Here is a 22,212-nt window from a genome sequence, read left to right as displayed (position 1 = left end):
TATATTTCATAATATTAAATATAATCTGCAACATTAAATTCAATCGTATTTTCATGTACATGCATTTCCTTATTATGCTTACTAGTCACACATTGACGTTTTTTATATTGTTGATTTATTTTTTAAAAATATTCTGGCTTTTCAAACTTCACGTTTTAAGTTCGAAGCATTTTAGAATTCCATGTCCATAGTATATCATCACTACGTGCAGTGTCACGTAGGGCAAATCAGCTTCAGATTTTACCAATGTAAATGCTTGTGTTTTGAATAACCATATCGGCAGAATAAAAGATTAATATGTTACATACATAGACTTGTCATTTGATATTGTATTGATATTGGAATTATTGTATTAAGTATCATTGTCATTTTTATCTTTTTTTTCTATGATATTTTAATGGCTGTGATCAGATGTTTTAAATTCTACCATGGACTATTTTAAGTTAATATGAAGGGTACGTCAGATGTTTCCTCACATAGTGTTAACATACTACTAGTCACCAACATGTAAATAGGTAATCACACAGGGTCGGAGAACATAAAATACACACTCAACATAACATGACAACATTGATTTATGTAACATGTTGTTTTATCATAGATCAGGACAGACATGAGTAATGGCGTGATACATGTAACAAAAAAGTTAAATAAATTGGGCAACAGGCTATGCCTATTTTAGCCCTCTCCCCAGTAGCTACATGAATAACAGTACAATACATAAAATCCATCAATAGAAATAGCATCTCGTTAACAGAAATTACAAAATAATTTAGGGTTAGAGTCTCATAAGCTTAAAAAAGCATAAGAAATTATTGTCAGATAAGTATCACCATTTTTACAATATGTTAAAGATGCTCCACCACCAACAAGGAATAAACGAATTTCATTATTTGAGCTATAATTAGCATTTACTCATGTTTAGATATATCTATTGAAGTAATTTACAATACATTTGGTGAATGTGTTCCATATAGGGCACAGTGGCATGGACATTTCTCGGGATATAATAAATTATTTTATATTTTTATTTAGAAGTAAAAAAGAAGTTCCGACTTTCTGTAGAAAACATCAACTCGTCTGCTCAGGTATTTGATGGAGAAAAAATAGCATTCATTCGTTGGTGGAAAAGCATATTTGATAAATGTTCACAATATCTTAATGAATAGAATTGAAATGCTCTCAGTGTCAATGACATCTCATACAAAACGTTTGGTATCTCTAATGTATTCATGTACAATTTTCAATAATCTATCATTTGAATTAAAATATTGGCGATTATATCCATAGAGGTAAGTGTCGATAGAATGAGGAATGTTGATATCTAGTGCAAGAATAGAAATTACACAGGCGAGTTCTTTGATTATTATAGAGAGGGCAATAAAGGAAATAATGATAGGAATCTTCAATTGGAAAACCACACAGGCAGGCGGAACTTCGAGTTAGATAAATCAGAGTTTAGATTACTTGCGGAATTTCTTGATTGGCACAATGTAATATTTGTTTTCCTCTCGCCAGAGTATTTAAATGCTTCCGAACATATTGGAAAATTATCGGTAACACCAGATTGTAAACATTCCTTTTTTATTGCACGTATGGATGACATAGAGGGAAACGGACAGGACGGAGAGTTCCATTCTGACATTAAAGACGGAAAAAAGCTATTATTGTATAATTGAGTTCTGGAGGTTGGAATATTAAACAATCTAGTATGACGAAAAGTATAGGCAGTACTGGTGTTAATGAATGGTTGTAGTCGGTCTTTTATATGGTTGGGACAGTTATTGTTGAAAATTTTATAAAAAGTGATATTTTGATGAAGATGTCTTCTCTTAATGAGAGGTACAATACCAATTTTATTATATAACATATTATGACTAGTCCCCTTTCTTAAACCTGTAATTATATGTATTGCTTCAAGCTGGATTAACTCCAAGAGGTCACATTCGGCCTGGGTACAATTTGACCACACTATACTAGCATATTCAAGAATAGGTCGGATAAAAGAAGTATATATATAGTTGTTAAAGACTTTCTATCAATTTTGTATTTTAACAGTCTGATTATATTTATCTTTTTATATGCTTTTTCATAAATGAAATTGTCATGATTCGACCAATTAGCCTTAGAATTAAAGAAGAGACCAGGATGTTTGTGGTTAGTTACATTCACTATTGTACGGTTATTAAAGACCAGGTCGGGATGTAAAGCCTGGAAGTCAGTCCGCCTTGAAAATAGAAGAGCTACTGTTTTATCCGGATTAAACGAAATTCCCCAAGCGTTTGCCCACAAAGTGATTTTTCTAAGATCAGAATTTAAGATATTTGCAGATTCATGTCCGTCTCCCTTTATAAGTGTAATATAATGATGTGTCATCAGCAAATATTTTTACGTTAGAATTAAATTTCCACTAATATCATTTATGCATAAAAGAAAGAGATAGGGACCTAACACTGAACCTTGTGGTACACCTGCCAAGAAGATCTGAATCCATCAACGACCACTCTCTGCATCCTATTACATAAGTACGATGAAAACCACTTAATCATGTTTCCGCTAAAGACCATCATGCCAAACGCGGTCAAAGGCTTTACTAATATCACAGAAAACCATTCTTACTTTTTTACCCTTATCCATATGTTTAACAATTGTATCATATATATTCAATAATTGAAAAGAAGTTGAATCTTTAGGTAAAAACCCAGATTGATTTTTGGAAATGATATTATTCTCTGAAAGACAATTAAACATGTATTTGAAAACAATCTTTTCTAGTATTTTACTAAAAATAGAGGTTACAGAAATTGGTCGAAAATTTGATGGATACCTTTGGAAGAGTACTGGTAGAAATAGACTTATTAAATATGATGTGTAGTAGTTTAATTAGCGAATTGATACATTTTTAATAAATTTGGGGGGAATAGTATCCGGACCAGCTGGTTTATTAACGTTGAGGAGATGTAACTGGGCTTTAATATCTTGTTCAGTGATATTAATATTAGAGAAGAGATAATGAGGTTGGGGACAGTTCGGGGTTAAATTTATTTCCCCATTTATGACCAATGGGACATCAGTTTCATTTTTTATTTTAGATTCATAACTGATTTGGCGATACGCCACCATTTACCAGGAGGGATAGACTTATCAGCTAAGGATAATTGGAGTTTACAAAGGTACTTTTCTTTTGCCTCTCAAATATGCATTAGTACATGTATCCTTTGATAACGATACACCCACCGATAGCCTACCTTCTAATTGCTGTAAGCTTCTTCTTACTAATTTGTTGTGTTTTATACATGTAATATATTTGTAACCTTTTGCGATACATATTTTAATATAACATGTATGGATGTTTCAAAATTACATGAACAAATGTGCATGCAAATAAGTAGTTTACCACCCACATGCTACATGTACGTCTGTTTCATCGCACGTAAGAGAGGGTCCAGAAATAAATACAAAACATATCGGACATTATCACCTCATTAACAATGGGGTTCATACTTTGTGAAAACTTTAATTCCTGACACGTCTCTATAGAATCATTCACTGGGGGCTGGCACTGCTTATCTATGTAATACAGATTATCTGTAGATGGGGTGGTATCAGGACTGGTAAAGTTTGTAAATCCGCACTGCCAATCCTGAGTGGCACCAGCGAACGTCATCATAAGTATTGTCCAAGCAACCGATGGATTGGTATAGACCATGAAGGAGAACATGATCCATTGGAACCGAGAGAATCCTCCACACTCATCGATCAGTCCCTCCAAATATACACTGGTGGCCGACATCTTGTAGAGAAACATCTAGTATTATATAACGTGATGTTCACTTGTCACTGAGTAAAAAAAACTAACCGTAATCCCTTTAAATGATTAAATGTCATACAAAAATAAACACAATTATCGTTAAAAAACACATGCTTTGCATGGCCCAATCGTTAACGTTTAGAAACGACAAAAGTGGGTTAAACGTTGACACCAATAGAACAATCGAGCCATCATGGTTTGGCCTATAACCGTAATAGTGTGTTTTTGTGACTGTTTTACTGACAATTCTGTCGTTGTTTGTGATTTGCATAATCTATTCTTCTAAGGAAATACATAAATGTATACACACATGACTTAGCGCTTGTCACAGATGATTTAGCGCTTATCACACATGACTCAGCGCTTGTCACACATGACTTAGCGCTTGTCACACATGACTAAGCGCTTGTCACACATGACTTAGCGCTTGTCACACATGACTAAGCGCTTGTCACACATGACTTAGCGCTTGTCACACATGACTTAGCGCTTGTCACATGACTGCGCTTGTCACACATGACTTAGCGCTTGTCACATGACTTAGCGCTTGTCACACATGACTTAGCGCTTGTCACACATGACTTAGCGCTTGTCACACGACTTAGTCACACATGACTTAGCGCTTGTCACACATGACTTAGCGCTTGTAACACATGACTTAGAGCTGGTCTTTAGCGTCATACTAATCCATTTGACAAAAAGTGTAAGCATACAAAGTTCACATATGTGGTTCTATTATTTTACTCTTTTTTTCTTCTTTTTAATGAGTACTTTACTTTTTACTTCTTTTTACCTTTTTCAATGTTATTCACAGTATTGGTTACTAAAATGTTGTTTCATTAATGTAAGGATATGCTGGCAATCCCGACTAATACGCAGCAGTAAGAACGAAACGTTAGATCATTACCTGTACATGTTCCTGCCCTGCTGGTTTGCTTGCCGCTATCAAGTTCCCATCAGCAGTTAAATCTAAGACCGTATAGTTGGATATCTTATCGAGGTAATTCGATTTCCGAAATATCTGTTGCAATTTGAAACCGAGAAGATTTAATTTTCATCTTTCCCAAAAATTTTATCCAGCGTATATAACAGGCTATATGGTGTTTGTCGTTCTATCTTGTTTTGGTGTAATAACGTGATTTAATCTTATGGTGGGGTTACTAATACAATAAGTGATATATTAATATTTAGTCTTTAAGTCCCTGGAGGATTGTCCATAGTTGTAGCTGTCGGTATATTCGGTATCAATGGACCAGTACGCTTTCTTATTAACTTTCATAGCTTGGTGGCTATTAGAAGCATAAACAATTCCAATATATATTTCATTGTCTCAAAACTAGCACGAGAAACTCTGGTCCTGTTTGGTGTACATCTATCTGTCAAAATGTCTAATTCTGGCGTCTGGGCTGTAATATATCGAACTATCTCAAAACCAGAAAGGAAATAGAAACACTGGAAATAAGCATTTTCCAAAAATCTAGCTATGTCTTACCACAAAACATCCACAATCTACATTTCCAATATTTTTATGGTCAATATCCGTTGCAAAAAAAAAAATCTGATCAAGCGAGGTCCACTATTTTTTATGACATCCACGAATCATGACTTCACGTTGGAGGTTACTGAGGTCAAGGTCAGACGTCATTATGTATTTGCCGCCTGGCCTAGGCAATCGAAATCGCGATAGGTCTTATTACATCTCTGCCAAACGCAAAAAAAATATTACATGATCGAAGCCATATCAAATTGATTATATAATCAGATATATCATATGAATTTGTAGAAATATTTGTGCCATGCCTTATATCTATAAAACATTTTTTGATATATTATGATAAAAGATATCACGGGATCGTGTTTGAATGGCACCATTGGAGGTTTGTTTGTTCGACACGAACGTATTTCAAATTGGTACTTATATAGAAAGAAATTGTGTTAAATTGTGCTATTATTGTATTATTGTTTGTTGGATATATCTTATTCGGAAAACGAGTTTCAAAAGGGACGCGGGTTTGTAATCAATTGGAACCTGCTTCAACAGATAACTGCCAAGATCTCAATATTACCAATAGAGATATTTACCGATACATTTCACCAGGATCTAATTGGAATAAATAGACACATATGCCGGATTCACTTTCGACTCCAATGTTATCTGAACCGTTAGTCTAAATGATAATTGTTTTGATTATCGGCAATAGTTCTGCTTGTCTTCATGAATATATCCGAATATAACGTGTATGGTGCAAATCAAAACACAATAGTATCATGGAAGTCTATTTCGCGTAAAGAGATTCATGTAAACTCCTGACTAAAGCAGTGTCGAAATAAAGTTGCTGCGACATTAGGTCTGTTAAAAGTCTGGTAATATAATTAATATATTTTCAGACATGGAATGGATGTGCTCTTTTCTCTATCCTATAAATGGTGAGTACTTCCGGGAATAGGTCTAGGACTCATAGTCGGAACACTCGTCAGCATTTGTCAAGGTCATTTAAAATGATGTTTTTTTAACATTATTTAAATTCATAATTTAAAGTTATTCAATCTGACTTTTTGATAGGTGTAAAGAAATAAAAATTAATACTAACTATATCATATAAAAAAGAACTTAAGAACCTAACGTTATCACAATAGAGATATTGACATTGCTTCTTGTATCCGAACATAGCAATACCTTGATCAATCGTACATTGAAAATGTATTCTATTGAAGTAGTAAAAAATAATTGTAATTATTGCAATATATTTTAAAGCACCAAAGGCTCCATGGTGGAAAATAAGGCTCTTTCATAGGGAATATGAAGGATTTGTATATTCTTTACTTTACTTTTATGATTTCCAGCCATTTTAAAATCAATTCGGAAAAAAACGCAACGGCAAGTCAACTCTCCATACATGAACATTGCGTGAGATTTCAGCTCAAATTCCGCTGTTTGTATCTTTTAATGTCAATTCAACCTAGTTTCGGAAAACAAAATGTTACAAATGTACCGAGAAAATAACATTTCCGTTGACGCTGTGACGTCACGAGGCTTTGGGTAGCCATGCGATATAGTCTCAGGCGACAAGAGTGTGTTGTCCTAGACCAGCTGGTATTACATGAGCAGGTATGATAGATTAACTTATCCGGAATTGTATGAGGTATGCATAATACACTGACTCAAACAATTATTTGTGCCGTATTTTTCCTACTCAGGAATCAAGATAAAGAAGCTTTGAAAAACTCGTCGTCACCAAAGGTCATCAAAATGTTAAGAATTACAGTACTTTTAATGCATTGGTTTTAATTTTACACACACAAATAAGACCAGAAAATTATTTTTGACAATAATGAGTTCTTTTCAGTCAAATCCTGAAGCAAAATTGGGGGTCGACACATTTTTACTCCGTTAATAGTAAACGTAAAGGGGTTTCTACGGGAAGTTTCCATCCTAACATACATAAGGCATACATGACAACAATTTTACAATACAGTATTTCTGTGTTTAACTAACGTTTATAAGGCATCTAAAGCTTTTTGAACCTTATGGGTTTAAATACATAAAGAAAGAATTTTTTGCCCAGTTACGGCACATATATATATAACATACACTGCCCTCCAAAAGTTCTGTTACACATGCATTTTTTATCAATATATTTAAAAAAACAAAATAATTTCAATATTCTTTTAGTTTCACGTGAATTTTTTATTGTCCAAATACTTTTACAATTTTTCAAGATAATGCAATGGCCCTGAGTTCATGTATTGTAATGAAATCAGAATATTTGTTAAAAATCAAAAATCTTGTTATTCTGTTAATATTTGGTATATCCTCCACGTGCTCTAAGTACTGCCTTTATGCGGTCAGGCATACTTCTGATCAATGCTCTACATCTTCTAGCAGGTATCTCATCCCATGCTAGCTGCAATGCAGCTTCCAGTTCCCCAAGGTTTCCGCACTTGTGCTTGCGGACTTCCATACCAAGATCTCTCCACAGGTTTTCAATTGGGTTCAGGTCAGGGGATTATGGGAGCCATTCCAAAGACTGAATATTGTTTTCATCCTTCCATTTACTTAATATATGGGCTCTGTGGCATGGGGCACCATCATCCTGGAGGAAAAAGTTATTGCCATAGCCTAGCAGATGTGCTGATGGTATTGCACTGTTATCTAAAATGTCAATGTACTTTATTCCGTTGAGATTTCCTTTCAAAGGAGTAAGATATCCAGTCTCTCGGAAAGACATAGCGCCACAAACCGTCACACCACCCCCACCAAACTTAACTGTAGGCCCTACACACTTGTGATGTAATTGTTCATTCACTCTTCTTCTCACATACGTTCTGCCATCTGTTTGGAAGAGAGTGAATCTTGACTCATCAGTCCATGGAACTGTTGACCAGTCCACCCAGGTCCAATTTGCGTGATTCTGTGCAAATGCCAACCTCTTCTGACGATGGGTAACTGTTAAGAGTGTTTTTGGCAGCAATTCAACCCTTCAACCCTGCATTGTGTAATCTTCTCCTCACTGTTGTATTGGATGCCACAACACCAGTTTGGATCCATTCAGTTCGAAGTTCAGGAACGGTCTCCTTACGATTTCTTAGACTGGCCCGGACAAGTAATCTGTCATCCCGATCCGTAGAAATACGTGGCCGACCAGAACGTCCCCGATCCTCGTAGTTACCCGTATCTAGGAATCTTTTAATAGCCATGTACACGTTCTGTCTTTGACAAAGGAGAAATGGTCAAACTTTAAAACTGCATACCAAATTATGAATTGTAAAATCCACAAAAGTTTCAAGGAAAACAATCATTTACCTGCTAGTTCCAAGTATCCTTGCAGTTTGTGCCGCCGGAACACCATTGCGATGGTAAAAAACACACTGGAAATGGTCTTCTCTAGATAATAGCTGCATTTTGTTACATGAAATTTTTCATAATTAAGCCATACTTTAAGAATAACAAAAATGATGACACATGGTGAGCAGTGATTAATTTTGTCATTTCAAATTAAATTCCCATGGAAAGTACGGTCCATATGTGAGTTTGTTTTACTATTTTTAGGCATTTGATAGGTCTGCATAAAATATGAAATAATTGAATTATTAATAAAAACCTGTTTTAGGACTTAATTAGGAAAATTATTTGTGTTAAAACACCAAAGTAGCATTATCCCCCTTTACGTCATCTAAAACAAATGACAAAAAAAAATTATATCCCCAATAATTTGGCAAAAATAATTTTATACAGAATTAAGAGAGTTGTAACAGAACTTTTGGAGGGCAGTGTATAACTCTTTGTCGTAATTTGTTGGTTTTTTGTTTGTTTTTTTTTTTTTTTTTTTTGGGGGGGGGGTTGGTTTAATTGTTTTTCCCTCTTTTTCTTTTTTCTTTTTTGTTTTTCTTTTTTTGTACTTTCTGCTGTTTTATTTGTGTGAGCTATTCCTATATCCAAATTAATGTGGTAGAAAATTGAATGTTGATTATGTATAAAAATCGATTCCATTTTATAAATTGATTTATTGTAGGAGAAATGTGATGGTTCAACATATCAGGGGAATTTACGATCGAGTTTGTTCATACTGCGAAAGATGTATACGATATAAAATGGCCAATATCCCGACAATACAAGATTATGATAGGGTTTACTTGTACTAGTAATCAACAGTACCTTGCGGAACGATACCTACAGTCAGCCCTGTGACAACGAGCCCCGATATCCAGTGTCACTTTGTTTTACATTACCTGAAATGTTCTCAATAACAATATTTTCTTTATACTGCCCTGTATTTAGCGATTCTATGCTTAAAACGACAAGCGACCATACTCTTCCATTCCAAAAAGGTTACACTGTTGTACCTATATAAGGTATAATCTGACCTATCGATTGTTGTTCTTCAAATTATTGCATTTTTGTATATGTGGCATAATAGAATTTTACCATTAGTGAAAAAGAAGAGATAAATCGTGAAATAGATAAATTTCACTATTAGTATGAATAACAATAGTGCTGTTTATTAGGTACTACAAAGGCAAAATTTAACCTAAAATGACCTAAAATTGACTAAAATTTATATTTAAAATTCTGACCTAAATGACATGAAATTCACCAGAATTTCACACGAAATTGGACACAAATTTCGGGTCAAGAAATGATTAACCTGAAATTAAGCAGCATTATTGGTATTTAAAGTTTTAGGATTTTTCAGGTCAAAAATTCTTAACCTTACATTTACGTAAGTTAAGAAATATTGCCTGTGTACATACTCAAAATGAAATCTAGTGCTCGTCCGTCCTTTGTGACTTTTGTCTATTGTAAACAGTACGTCACCAGGGAATATACAAAACTGGTACACACTCACACAGTGTATATATGTGTGTTGACCTTTGACTTCCAGCGTGACATCAGCATCATTACAATGTTTGTGACGTTGATTTAGTAGTAGGTTAAGAGAGTTTAGTAGCACCAAGTTTTCTTTATTTGCATGCTGACAATCTACGGAAGCCTTCGTAGACCATAGAACCATGTCTAAAACTTTCATTTTCTCGGTAAAGTCTCGGTATTTACCCTGATTAGAAAAATCTTTAGGAACTCCGGGTCTAACAGGGTCTAATCATTACGCACTGTACGCTACAGAATAAAAGGCAAACAGGTGAACATAATAAATTTACATCATGTTATACGCATGATATAACCAGTGACACACTTTTACGCTATGCATATCTGTTTAATTAAAAAGGGTGTAAATTTTGTAATACGAAACTAAATACACATACACAAAGACAATTTGACATAATAATACCATTTCTTTTGAACACTAAATATGAACTAGACATCTAAACTTCATTAAAAGTAAAGAAATTTTAATATATTGAAGTCAATCAATGATTCTCTCGGCATCTGGAATATTTTAAGAATGAATATGAAGTTCTTACACTTTAATTTCTATTTTTCATATTTTCTGATTAATTCACGAAAATATTGTTTTTTCCTAAATCTAAATAAATGTAAAGTATTGATATGAATACTTGTTCTATCATTTAAATGTCTTTCATTAAAACCTAGTAACTGAGGTTACAGTTTAGTATCGAAGGCTTGGTTTATATGATCCTGGTAGTCCTCCTTTTGCTCCTTTTTCGTTACCTCTATACCATCTTCCATAGGCTTTTTGTTGGTTTCGTTGACGAAATATAAACAGAATGCTGACGCAACCATGACACCGCTAAAGATAAAGTACATGGCTCCAGGGATATAGCTGTTCTGTAAATATAATTGAGATTAGGTCAATTATCATTCTATATAAACAATATACTTACCCATTGTCTGGTGTCTAACTAGTTACACACCATCTATTGTCATTGAGGGTAAGGTATAAGAAACGGTATGAAGATCAATTCATTATTTTTATAAGATTAGTTAAATAGTTTTATTACCTAAATATTATTTCCTATCTTGGTATAACATTTTAAATTTCCACATTCGACCGAGTAATCACTGACCATTGTAATTGGTTATTTCAATTTTTAATAATATCGTTACTCTGATATTCTGTATATATTACTGTTTTGATTTTGACTTATCATGACCAGAGAAAAAACACTCTTCCCTTTGCAGCCACAAACTCGATATGTCACTTGTAAGAAGGAAACTAAATATGATCATGATTTATGATTTGTTTTGTCAAATATATATAACATAGTATATGAATACTTACTAAGTATACTATTTGTGGTGCTACCATCGCTCCGATTCTGGCAAACGAGTTCAACATCCCATATCCAATATTCCTGAAACGCAATACACAAAGGCAATTTGAGAATTTTTATTTTCTATTTGTTAGATGTCAAGTACATATAAAGCGCAATCAAATAATTGAGGCTTTCCATTATAGAATCCGTATCACACAGTTAGGGTAATTTCCACTTTGTACTTATTGTTTCGTTGTATTTCCTGTAATTTCGCCTTTATAGAAAACACAATAGATGAATAAGACCAGAAGGAGACAGTGAAATGACGTACCTGACAACTGTGGGGTAGGTTACAGACATTGACATGACGTACCTGACAACCGTGGGGTAGGTTTCAGACAGTGACATGACGTACCTGACAACCGTGGGGTAGGTTTCAGACAGTGACATGACGTACCTGACAACCGTGGGGTAGGTTTCAGACAGTGACATGACGTACCTGACAACCGTGGGGTAGGTTTCAGACAGTGACATGACGTCGACGATCGACACCGTGGGTTTCAGACAGTGACATGACGTACCTGACAACCGTGGGGTAGGTTTCAGACAGTGACATGACGTACCTGACAACCGTGGGGTAGGTTTCAGAATGACAGTGGGGTGGGTAGGTTTCAGACGACAGGATGATGAGGGTTGCCCACCCTACTCCAACTGACATTTTAGACGCGAGCGCAAACCAATTGACTAACGAGTCCTTCAACTCCAAATCTATAATAAACACCAATATTAAATCGTTTATTAACCTATTATGCGATATAATTTAATCAATTCTTATTGTCCACAACAAACTTTTTTAAACAGCAACTCAAATATATTTCAACGCTTAAAGATGTTATTGAATTGTTGGCAGAAACCTAAAATAACTGTATTTTAAGATGTGTAAGGTCGCATGCATCATTTGCATAACAAAAATTCAAGATCCCTATATGTTGGTTCAGAATGTTGTAATACAGCGTTACCAGATATCTGCAATACTGCCACAATAAACCCTGTTATCCCCGCCAGTAACATTAGAGCCAGGGTTACCCACTTCCTACCAAATCTGGAAAGAGAAAAAATTGAATTAACACGACAGAACAAACTTATAAATATATAATTTAAACAACTTAAATAATGGCCGTACACATTTTTGCACGGCAGTACAATGATAACTATTTGTGAGGTAGTACGATCTTACCTATTTGTGAGGTAGTACGATGATACCTATTTGTGAGGATCTATTTGTGAGGTAATACGATGTTACCTATTTGTGAGGTAGTACGATGATACCTATTTGTGAGGTAATACGATGATACGTATTTGTGTGGTAGTACAATGATACCTATTTTTGAGGTAGTACGATGACACCTATCTCCCGGTCCTATTTGTGAGGTAGTATGATGTTACCTATTTGTGAGGTAGTATGATGTTACCTATTTGTGAGGTAGTATGATGTTACCTATTTGTGAGGTAGTACGATGTTACATATTTGTGAGGTAGTACAATGATACCTATTTGTGAGGTAGTACGATGATACCTATCTCCCGGTCCTATTTGTGAGGTAGTATGATGTTACCTATTTGTGAGGTAGTATGATGTTACCTATTTGTGAGGTAGTACGATGTTACCTATTTGTGAGGTAGTACGATGATACCTATTTGTGAGGTAGTACGATGATACCTATTTGTGAGGTAGTACGATGATACCTATTTGTGAGGTAGTACGATGTTACCTATTTGTGAGGTAGTACGATGATACCTATTTGTGAGGTAGTACGATGATACCTATTTGTGAGGTAGTACGATGATACCTATTTGTGAGGTAGTACGATGATACCTATTTGTGAGGTATACGGTAATTTTGAGTGTACTGTTAAATATTTGTGAGGTATACGTAAGTATGATGTTACTATTGTGAGTAAGATGTACCTATTTGTGAGTGTACGATGACTATTTGTGAGGTAGTACGATGATACCTATTTGTGAGGTAATACGATGTTACCTATTTGTGAGGTAGTACGATGATACCTATTTTTGAGGTAGTACGATGTTACCTATTTGTGAGGTAGTACGATGATACCTATTTGTGAGGTAGTACGATGTTACCTATTTTTGAGGTAGTATGATGTTACCTATTTGTGAGGTAGTACGATGTTACCTATTTTTGAGGTGGTAGTACGATGATACCTATTTGTGAGGTAGTACGATGATACGTATTTGTGAGGTAGTACGATGATACCTATTTTTGAGGTAGTACGATGATACCTATTTGTGAGGTAGTACGATGTTACCTATTTGTGAGGTAGTACGATGATACCTATTTTTGAGGTAGTACGATGTTACCTATTTGTGAGGTAGTACGATGTTACCTATTTTTGAGGTAGTACGATGTTACCTATTTGTGAGGTAGTATGATGTTTCCTATTTTTGAGGTAGTACGATGATACCTATTTGTGAGGTAATACGATGTTACCTATTTGTGAGGTAGTACGATGATACTTATTTGTGAGGTAGTACGATGTTACCTATTTGTGAGGTAGTATGATGTTACCTATTTGTGAGGTAGTATGATGTTACCTATTTGTGAGGTAGTACGATGTTACCTATTTGTGAGGTAGTATGATGTTACCTATTTGTGAGGTAGTACGATGATACCTATTTGTGAGGTAGTACGATACCTATTTGTGAGGTAGTACGATGTTACCTATTTGTGAGTAGTACGATGTACCTATTTTGAGGTATAGATGTACCTATTTGTGAGGTAGTAGATACTATTTGAGTACGATTTACTATTTGTGAGTTATTAATGATGATACCTATCTCCCGTACCTATCTGTGAGGTAGTACGATGTTACCTATTTGTGAGGTAGTATGATGATACCTATTTGTGAGGTAATATGATGTTACCTATTTGTGAGGTAATACGATGTTACCTATTTGTGAGGTAGTACGTTGTAACCTATTTGTGAGGGGCCGCGGTGGCCTAGTGGTTAAGATGTACCGACATATTACCACATGCCTTCCACCTCTGGGTCGCGAGATCGAATCCCATGTGGGGTAGTTGCCAGGTACTGATCGCTGGTCGGTGGTTTTTCTCCGGGTACTTCGGCTTTCCTCCACCAACAAACCTGGAACGTCCTTAAATGACCCTGGCTGTTAATAGGACGTTAAACTAATCAAACCAAACCAAACGAAAAAACCTATTTGTGAGGTAGTACGATGTTACCTATTTTTGAGGTAGTACGATGTTACCTATTTGTGAGGTAGTACGATGTTACCTATTTTTGAGGAAGTACGATGTTACGTATTTGTGAGGTAGTATGATGATACCTATTTTGAGGTAGTACGATGATTCCTATCTCCCGTACTTATCTGTGAGGTAGTACGATGAAACCTGATTGTGAGGTAGTACGATGTTACCTATTCGTGAGGTAGTACGATGGTAACTATCTATTTGTGAGGTAGTATGATGAAACCTCTTTGTGAGGTAGTACGATGAAACCTATTTGTGAGGTAGTACGAGGAAACCTATTTGTGAGGTAGTACGATGAAACCTATTTGTGAGGTAGTACGATGATACCTATTTGTGAGTTAGTACGATGATACCTATTTTTGAGGTAGTACGATGAAACCTATTTGTGAGGTAGTACGATTATACCTATTTGTGAGGTAATACGATGTTACCTATTTGTGAGGTGGTACGATGAAACGTATTTGTGATGTAGTACGATAATACCTATGTGTGAGGTAGCACGATGATACCTATTTGTGAGGTAGTACGATGATACCTATTTGTGAGGTAGTACGATGATACCTATTTGTGAGGTGGTACGATGAAACGTATTTGTGATGTAGTACGATAATACCTATTCGGTAGGTAGTACGATGATACCTATTTGTGAGGTTGTACGATGTTACCTATTTGTGAGGTGGTACGATGAAACGTATTTGTGATGTAGTACGATAATACCTATGTGTGAGGTAGCACGATGATACCTATTTGTGAGGTAATACGATGTTACCTATTTGTGAGGTAATACGATGATACCTATTTGTGAGGTAGTACGATGATACCTATTTGTGAGGTAGTACGATGATACCTATTTGTGAGGTAATACGATGATACCTATTTGTGAGGTAGTACGATGATACCTACTTGTGAATTAATACGATGTTACCTATTTGTGAGGTCATACGATGATTCCTATTTGCGAGGTAGTACGATGATACCTATTTGTGAGGTAGTACGATGATACCTACTTGTGAGGTAATACGATGATACCTATTTGTGAGGTAATACTTTGATACCTATTTATGTGGTAGTACGATTTAACATATTTCCCGTACCTATTTGTGAGGTAGTACGATGATACCTATTTGTGAGGTAGTATGATGATACCTATCTGTGAGGTAGTATGATGATACCTGTTCCCCGTACCTATTTGTGAGGTAGTACGATGATACTTGTGCTGGAATCTCCACCACGCTCAGTAAAAACATATTGAGATACAAGCTACCAGACAAATTCTGAACGCCGAACGAGATCGCGTAATACCCATAGCCACACGACATCCTACAAAATTAAAAAAAAATCATCAGTTTTCTACCCTAGAATTTATTTTAAGAAATCATAACTTTAGTTTGGTATTACATATTATTTCATAGGCATTTTAGCAGAAAATGCTATTAAATTTAATGTCATATCATGCGCACAACTAATAAGTAAAGAAAAGAATGTAATACCATGCAAATCCAAGTAAAAATGTACACTTCCGTAAATTAGGAGACCTGGCTACGTCTCGGATGCTATATTTCCTATCATCTTGTACTTTGAGATCTTCCTCAACAAAGAAACTCATTTTAGTCATATCCGGTTCCGGTTTACCATTAATTCGGGATATTTTACGAATAACATCTTTAGCTTCCTCCACCCGGTTGTGCGTGACAAGATATCGGAAACTCTCGGGTAGAAACCTGTGAACATAACAGTTTTAGATAAAATAAAGAAACGAGATACTTTAAACCATAGAGATAATCACAGGGAGCAGAAAACTGAGAATCTAAGCTATAAATAACATCGTCAGTAACCCATCAATATAATCAAATTAATATTAATCATCATTTAATAAGGCGCGCTTTGACATGCTTGGTCTATTGTTTCAATAAGTTTTGTCTAATTAGATAATGTAATGCGATATAGTTTTAACTAACTGATTAAGAAACAGGTAACATGATGGGTTGGCCATCTTTGATATCATTTTTTGTTTTATCGATACATTATGTGCGCGCATTGTGAACAACAATCTGAATAAAATTGATACCTTTTTACCACAATACGTTGTGTTATTCCACTCTCAGGCCATTGTATAAATGTACTGATAAAGATATTGTTGCGGTCTTTTTTTATTGTTCAATATTGTAAGCCAAACTGCGTTTTTTTCATTGTCACGTCACAAATTGTTAACGTTGTGAATTAACGAATGACATCGTGTTGCTGTGCTCAGATCGCTGCTTGCAGAACAATGTGCTGTTGAAACCGAATGTGTGACGGCGTCGGAATATATTTCATATTTTCATTTCGTTGCATAAATTACCGTCTTAATATTCACAATTTTATTTTGTTTAGTGGTATATCTTACTGTATGAGGACCCTGGTATTATTAAGAATTAATGCACATAGGCCGGACTTTAACTTAGTTACTAAGTTAGTTAGCTAATATTGCTACTTACAGAATTTTGAAATTAAAGTTAAGGGGGCAAGTAAAGATTGCAGGAGCGGCCATAATTCGTAGTCATCTTGTTCAAAGAGTTTATTGTATGTGGGAGCTGGGACAATATATCGTTTTAATCAGTTTTGAGCAGAAAAGTCATAGAACTGAAGTACATAGATTAGAAAGGTCATCACGTTGTCAGATCGTCTATGTAACGGAGTCTGCACTTTAATCACATTGCATAAAACAATTTATATACATTGAACTATAAATGATGATAAACAGATTCTCCAAAGACTTACCACCACATGAACAAACATGGTAGGGTCAATATAGACACAGCGTAATGAATATACTGCCAGTCATGGAGCCACATTGACAACCCACCGAATACGCATGCCCAAATTGCCCATCCGGGAAATGCTATGGTAATCGCTCTTCGTTTAGCAGGTATAAATTCTATCATATAGTTATAGAACACCGTCAAGTTGGCACCAATTCCAAACCCGAGTAGGAACCGAAGGGTTGCAAACATCTGCCAAGACACCGAAAACCCGGCCACCACGTTTAGAACTATCATTATGGTCAAGGACAGAAAAAAGGTCGGCTTTCTCCCAATGTAGTCCGCAAGGTGTCCGGAGGCTACACAACTGACCAGTAAGCCGGCCATCTGAATGGTCGTGATGGTAGAGGTGATCCAGTCCCTGTCACAGACCAGTGTCCACTGTAATGAGGGAAGGGAACATGTAATTACTATTGGTGTCAAAGAAACTGTTCGGGTTTTTTTTATTATCATTTGTGATAAACAGGTACGGTCACCGTTAAATGTTAATTGTTATATTTTATAACATTAACTAGATAAAAAATCTGCTGACTTTAAATCCATGGTATCATGTACCTGTTTGTTATGTTTAATAGTCACACATTGACGTTTTTATTACTATTGTTTATCTATTTTTAAAAAGTTGGTCCTTTTTTTAAAAACGTTAAAGTTTGAATTTCGAAACAATTTAGGATTTTTACATACATTTTGTATCTCCATTTTAAAATTGTATATGCTATGTACGTCATGTATCTTTACTATGCACTCTACCAAATAGCGCAAATCAACTTATGTTTTTACCAATGCGAATGCTTGTGTTTTCATAAACTCAAAAGATATCACACCACCAGATTGAAAATTAATACAATACATAGGTAGAAATGCCATTTAATTTTGTATTAATCTTTTAAAATATTATATTTAATATTATTTTCATTTAAGAAATAAACTGTTACCAGATTGAACATACAGTTGATATGAAGCCCATCCAGATGAAAGATAAATAGAATGGCACCCGTTGTCTAAATACCCTGACAAAATTGCCTCATGTAACAGGTTATCTTATTGAGATCATAATTCAGGTCAACCATGCTTAATGAAGGGACGTCAAATCAGAATTAAAAATAAAAGCATTCTGTTGTCAATGGGTGCAATCAAAAAGACGGAAATGTGAGCTATTCTTCACTTCGAGAGATCAAATACACATTAGTATCATTTGATATCGATAAACCCACAAATATTGTACCAAATCAAATCTTGCATGAACTATAAGCTTATCGTACAAAATTGTTGTGGTATATACATGTGATATATTTGTTTCCGAACGCACTGTCTAATTATATTATGCATACAAAATTGCAAAAAAAAAATCGAACATTCAAATTATAAATCTTAAGTTTACCTCCTACACACTACGTATGTGTAGTTTCACATAGGTATACAGCCAGTTACTGAACTAGATACTGAACACGTTCTCACCTCGTTAACAACGGTGTTCATACTTGGTGAAAACTTGAGTTTCAAACACATCTCTATGGAATTATTCACTGGAGGCTGACACTGCTTATCTACATAATACATATGATCTGTAGATGGTGTGGTAGCATGACTGGAATAGTTTGTATATCCGCACTGCCAATCCGGAGTGGCACCAGCGAAAGTCATCATGAGCATGGTCCAGGTAACCGAGAGTTTACTGTAGATCATGTAGGAAAACATGATCCATTGGAACCGAGAGAATCCCCCACACTCATCGATCAGTCCCTCCAAATATACACTGGTAGCCGACATCTTGTGGGGAAACCTTTAGTATTATATAACGCCGTGTTCAATTGTCACTGAGTAAAAACCAAATGTCATACAGCTGTAAATAAAATCGTTAAAAACTGTTTTACATGTCCAAATCTTTACCGTTTAGACGTGACAAAAGAGGTTTGAAGGTAGACATCAATAGAACAGCCGAGCCATCAGGGTTTGGCCTATCACCGTGCCGGTATTCCGTCATTAATATGCTGCTACCTGTACACATTGTGTTTTTACACCAGCCATGTGACGATAGAGAATGTAATTGTGACTGTTTTTACTGACGATTTTCTCGTGTCATTTACATAATCTTTTCACCTATGGGAATACATGAATGCCCTATATGACTTTGCGCTGGTCTGTACCACCATAAATATGTATTTGACAAGTAATGTAGGCATACAAATTTCATCGTCTATGCTCAACAGTTTAGAAGTTCAAAGTTAGTTGAATTATTGGTTATTTAACTGTTGTAGCAGCATTTTGAGGGGATCTCTGACAATCTCGATGAATATACAGCTGTCACATTGAAACGTCAGTGACAAAGGTCATTAACTGTACATGTTCCTGGCCTGTTGTTTTGCTTGCCGTTTCCATCAGTAGTTAAGCCTAAAACCGTACAGTTTGATATCTTTTCGAGGTGATTATATTTTTGTGATTCTGTGGGACATTGCTATGATCTTGAGAAATCCATTCGCGAAGTATTGAGATTTTTAAACCATTGAGATTTAATTTACGCATTTCCAAAATTTATAAGCCCGCGTAAATAATCTGCTATTCGGTATATGGTTTTGTCGTTCTATGTTCTGTTGTTGTTTTTCGGTATATGGTTTTGTCGTTCTATGTTCTGTTGTTGTTTTTTCGGTATATGGTTTTGTCGTTCTATGTTCTGTTGTTGTTTTTCGGTATATGGTTTTGTCGTTCTATGTTCTGTTGTTGTTTTTCGGTATATGGTTTTGTCGTTCTATGTTCTGTTGTTGTTTTTCGGTATATGGTTTTGTCGTTCTATGTTCTGTTGTTGTTTTTCGGTATATAATGTTTGTCGTATGTGCTATTCGGTATATGGTTTTGTCGTTCTATGTTCTGTTGTTGTTTTTTGGTATATGGTTTTGTCGTTCTATGTTCTGTTGTTGTATTTCGGTATATGGTTTTGTCGTTCTATGTTCTGTTGTTGTGTTTCGGTATTTCGTTCTATGTTCTGTTTTTTTTTGTCGTTCTTCTATGTTCTGTTGTTGTATTTCGGTTATATGTTTTGTCGTTCTTCTTCGTTGTTTTCGTTATTATGTTTGTTTTTCTTTGGTTGTATTTCTTATATTGTTGTTGTTTTTTCTATGTTTTGTCGTTCTATCGATTGTTGTTGTATTTCGTTATATAATGTTTGTCGTTCTATCTTTTGTTGTTGTTTTCGTATTTCGTTATATATGGTGTTTGTCGTTCTATCTTTCGTGTTGTATTTCGTTATATGGTGTTTGTCGTTCTATCGATGTTGTTGTATTTCGTTGTTTGTCGTATATTTCGTTATATGGTGTTTGTCGTTCTATCGATTGTTGTTGTATTTCGTTATATGGTGTTTGTCGTTCTATCGATTGTTGTTGTATTTCGTTATATGGTGTTTGTCGTTCTATCGATTGTTGTTGTATTTCGTTATATGATGTTTGTCGTTCTATCGATTGTTGTTGTATTTCGTTATATGGTGTTTGTCGTTCGATTTTCTGTTGTTGTATTTCGTTATATGGTGTTTGTCGTTCTATCGATTGTTGTTGTATTTCGTTATATGGTGTTTGTCGTTCTATATGTTGTTGTTTTCGTTCTATGGTGTTTGTCGTTCTATCGATTGTTGTTGTATTTCGTTATATGGTGTTTGTCGTTCGATATTTCGATTGTTTGTTGTATTTCGTTATATGGTGTTTGTCGTTCTATCGATTGTTGTTGTATTTCGTTATATGGTGTTTGTCGTTCTATCGATTGTTGTTGTATTTCGTTATATGGTGTTTGTCGTTCGATTTTCTGTTGTTGTATTTCGTTATATGGTGTTTGTCGTTCGATTTTCTGTTGTTGTATTTCGTGATGTTGTTCTGATCTAATGGCGGGGTTTCTGATAGAATATGTGATATATTTATTAAGAAACACAATTACTAGGACATATATAGGCTTAATGCTTTGATTGTGATGGTGTCGGAAATGTTCTATGTTCTGTTGCTGTATTTCGGTATATGGTTTTGTCGTTCTATGTTCTGTTGTTGTTTTTCGTGTTTGTCGTTCGATTTCTGTTGTTGTATTTCGTTATATGGTGTTTGTCGTTCGATTTTCTGTTGTTGTGTATTTCGTTATATGGTGTTTGTCGTTCGATTCTCTGTTGTTGTATTTCGTTATATGGTGTTTGTCGTTCTATCGATTGTTGTTGTATTTCGTTATATGGTGTTTGTCGTTCTATCGATTGTTGTTGTATTTCGTTATATGGTGTTTGTCGTTCGATTTTCTGTTGTTGTATTTCGTTATATGGTGTTTGTCGTTCTATCGATTGTTGTTGTATTTCGTTATATGATGTTTGTCGTTCTATCGATTGTTGTTGTATTTCGTTATATGGTGTTTGTCGTTCAATCGATTGTTGTTGTATTTCGTTATATGGTGTTTGTCGTTCGATTTTCTGTTGTTGTATTTCGTGATGTGTTCTGATCTAATGGCGGGGTTTCTGATAGAATATGTGATATATTTATAAAGAAACACAATGTACTAGGACATATATAGGCTTAATGCTTTGATTGTGATGGTGTCGTAAATTCATAGCTATGAAGAGTTGTGAAGAGGGATTATGCTTAATAGTTTTGAACCTCATACAAGTAGACATTCGTG

At 35.1% G+C, this 22,212-nt stretch overlaps 1 protein-coding gene across 1 annotated transcript; it reads right to left on the bottom strand.

Annotated features, from left to right (window-relative positions):
• Positions 1-9,146: 9,146 nt before the first annotated feature.
• Positions 9,147-19,623, bottom strand: LOC138307779 (solute carrier family 22 member 21-like). Its single transcript, XM_069248661.1, has 8 exons — positions 19,036-19,623; positions 17,537-17,958; positions 16,267-16,497; positions 15,962-16,096; positions 12,505-12,587; positions 12,109-12,253; positions 11,512-11,584; positions 9,147-11,057 (listed from the first exon to the last, which is right to left on the bottom strand). Exons 1-8 carry the CDS (start codon positions 19,345-19,347, stop codon positions 10,872-10,874), a joined length of 1,587 nt encoding a protein of 528 aa, XP_069104762.1. The 5' UTR covers positions 19,348-19,623; the 3' UTR covers positions 9,147-10,871.
• Between the last annotated feature and the right edge of the window lie 2,589 nt (positions 19,624-22,212).

Source organism: Argopecten irradians, chromosome 14 (genome assembly GCF_041381155.1).
Source record: "Argopecten irradians isolate NY chromosome 14, Ai_NY, whole genome shotgun sequence".
Lineage (NCBI taxonomy): Eukaryota > Metazoa > Mollusca > Bivalvia > Pectinida > Pectinidae > Argopecten > Argopecten irradians.
This window is presented reverse-complemented; position numbering and strand designations above follow the sequence as displayed.

Coding starts and splice junctions, on each gene's coding strand:
- LOC138307779 (XM_069248661.1), bottom strand. CDS start 19,347: ATGTCGGCTACCAGTGTATATTTGGAGGGACTGATCGATGAGTGTGGG. Junction 17,959..19,035: donor TGAACACCGTTGTTAACGAG/GTGAGAACGTGT, acceptor CCCTCATTACAG/TGGACACTGGTCTGTGACAG. Junction 16,097..16,266: donor TTTTTACTTGGATTTGCATG/GTATTACATTCT, acceptor TTAATTTTGTAG/GATGTCGTGTGGCTATGGGT.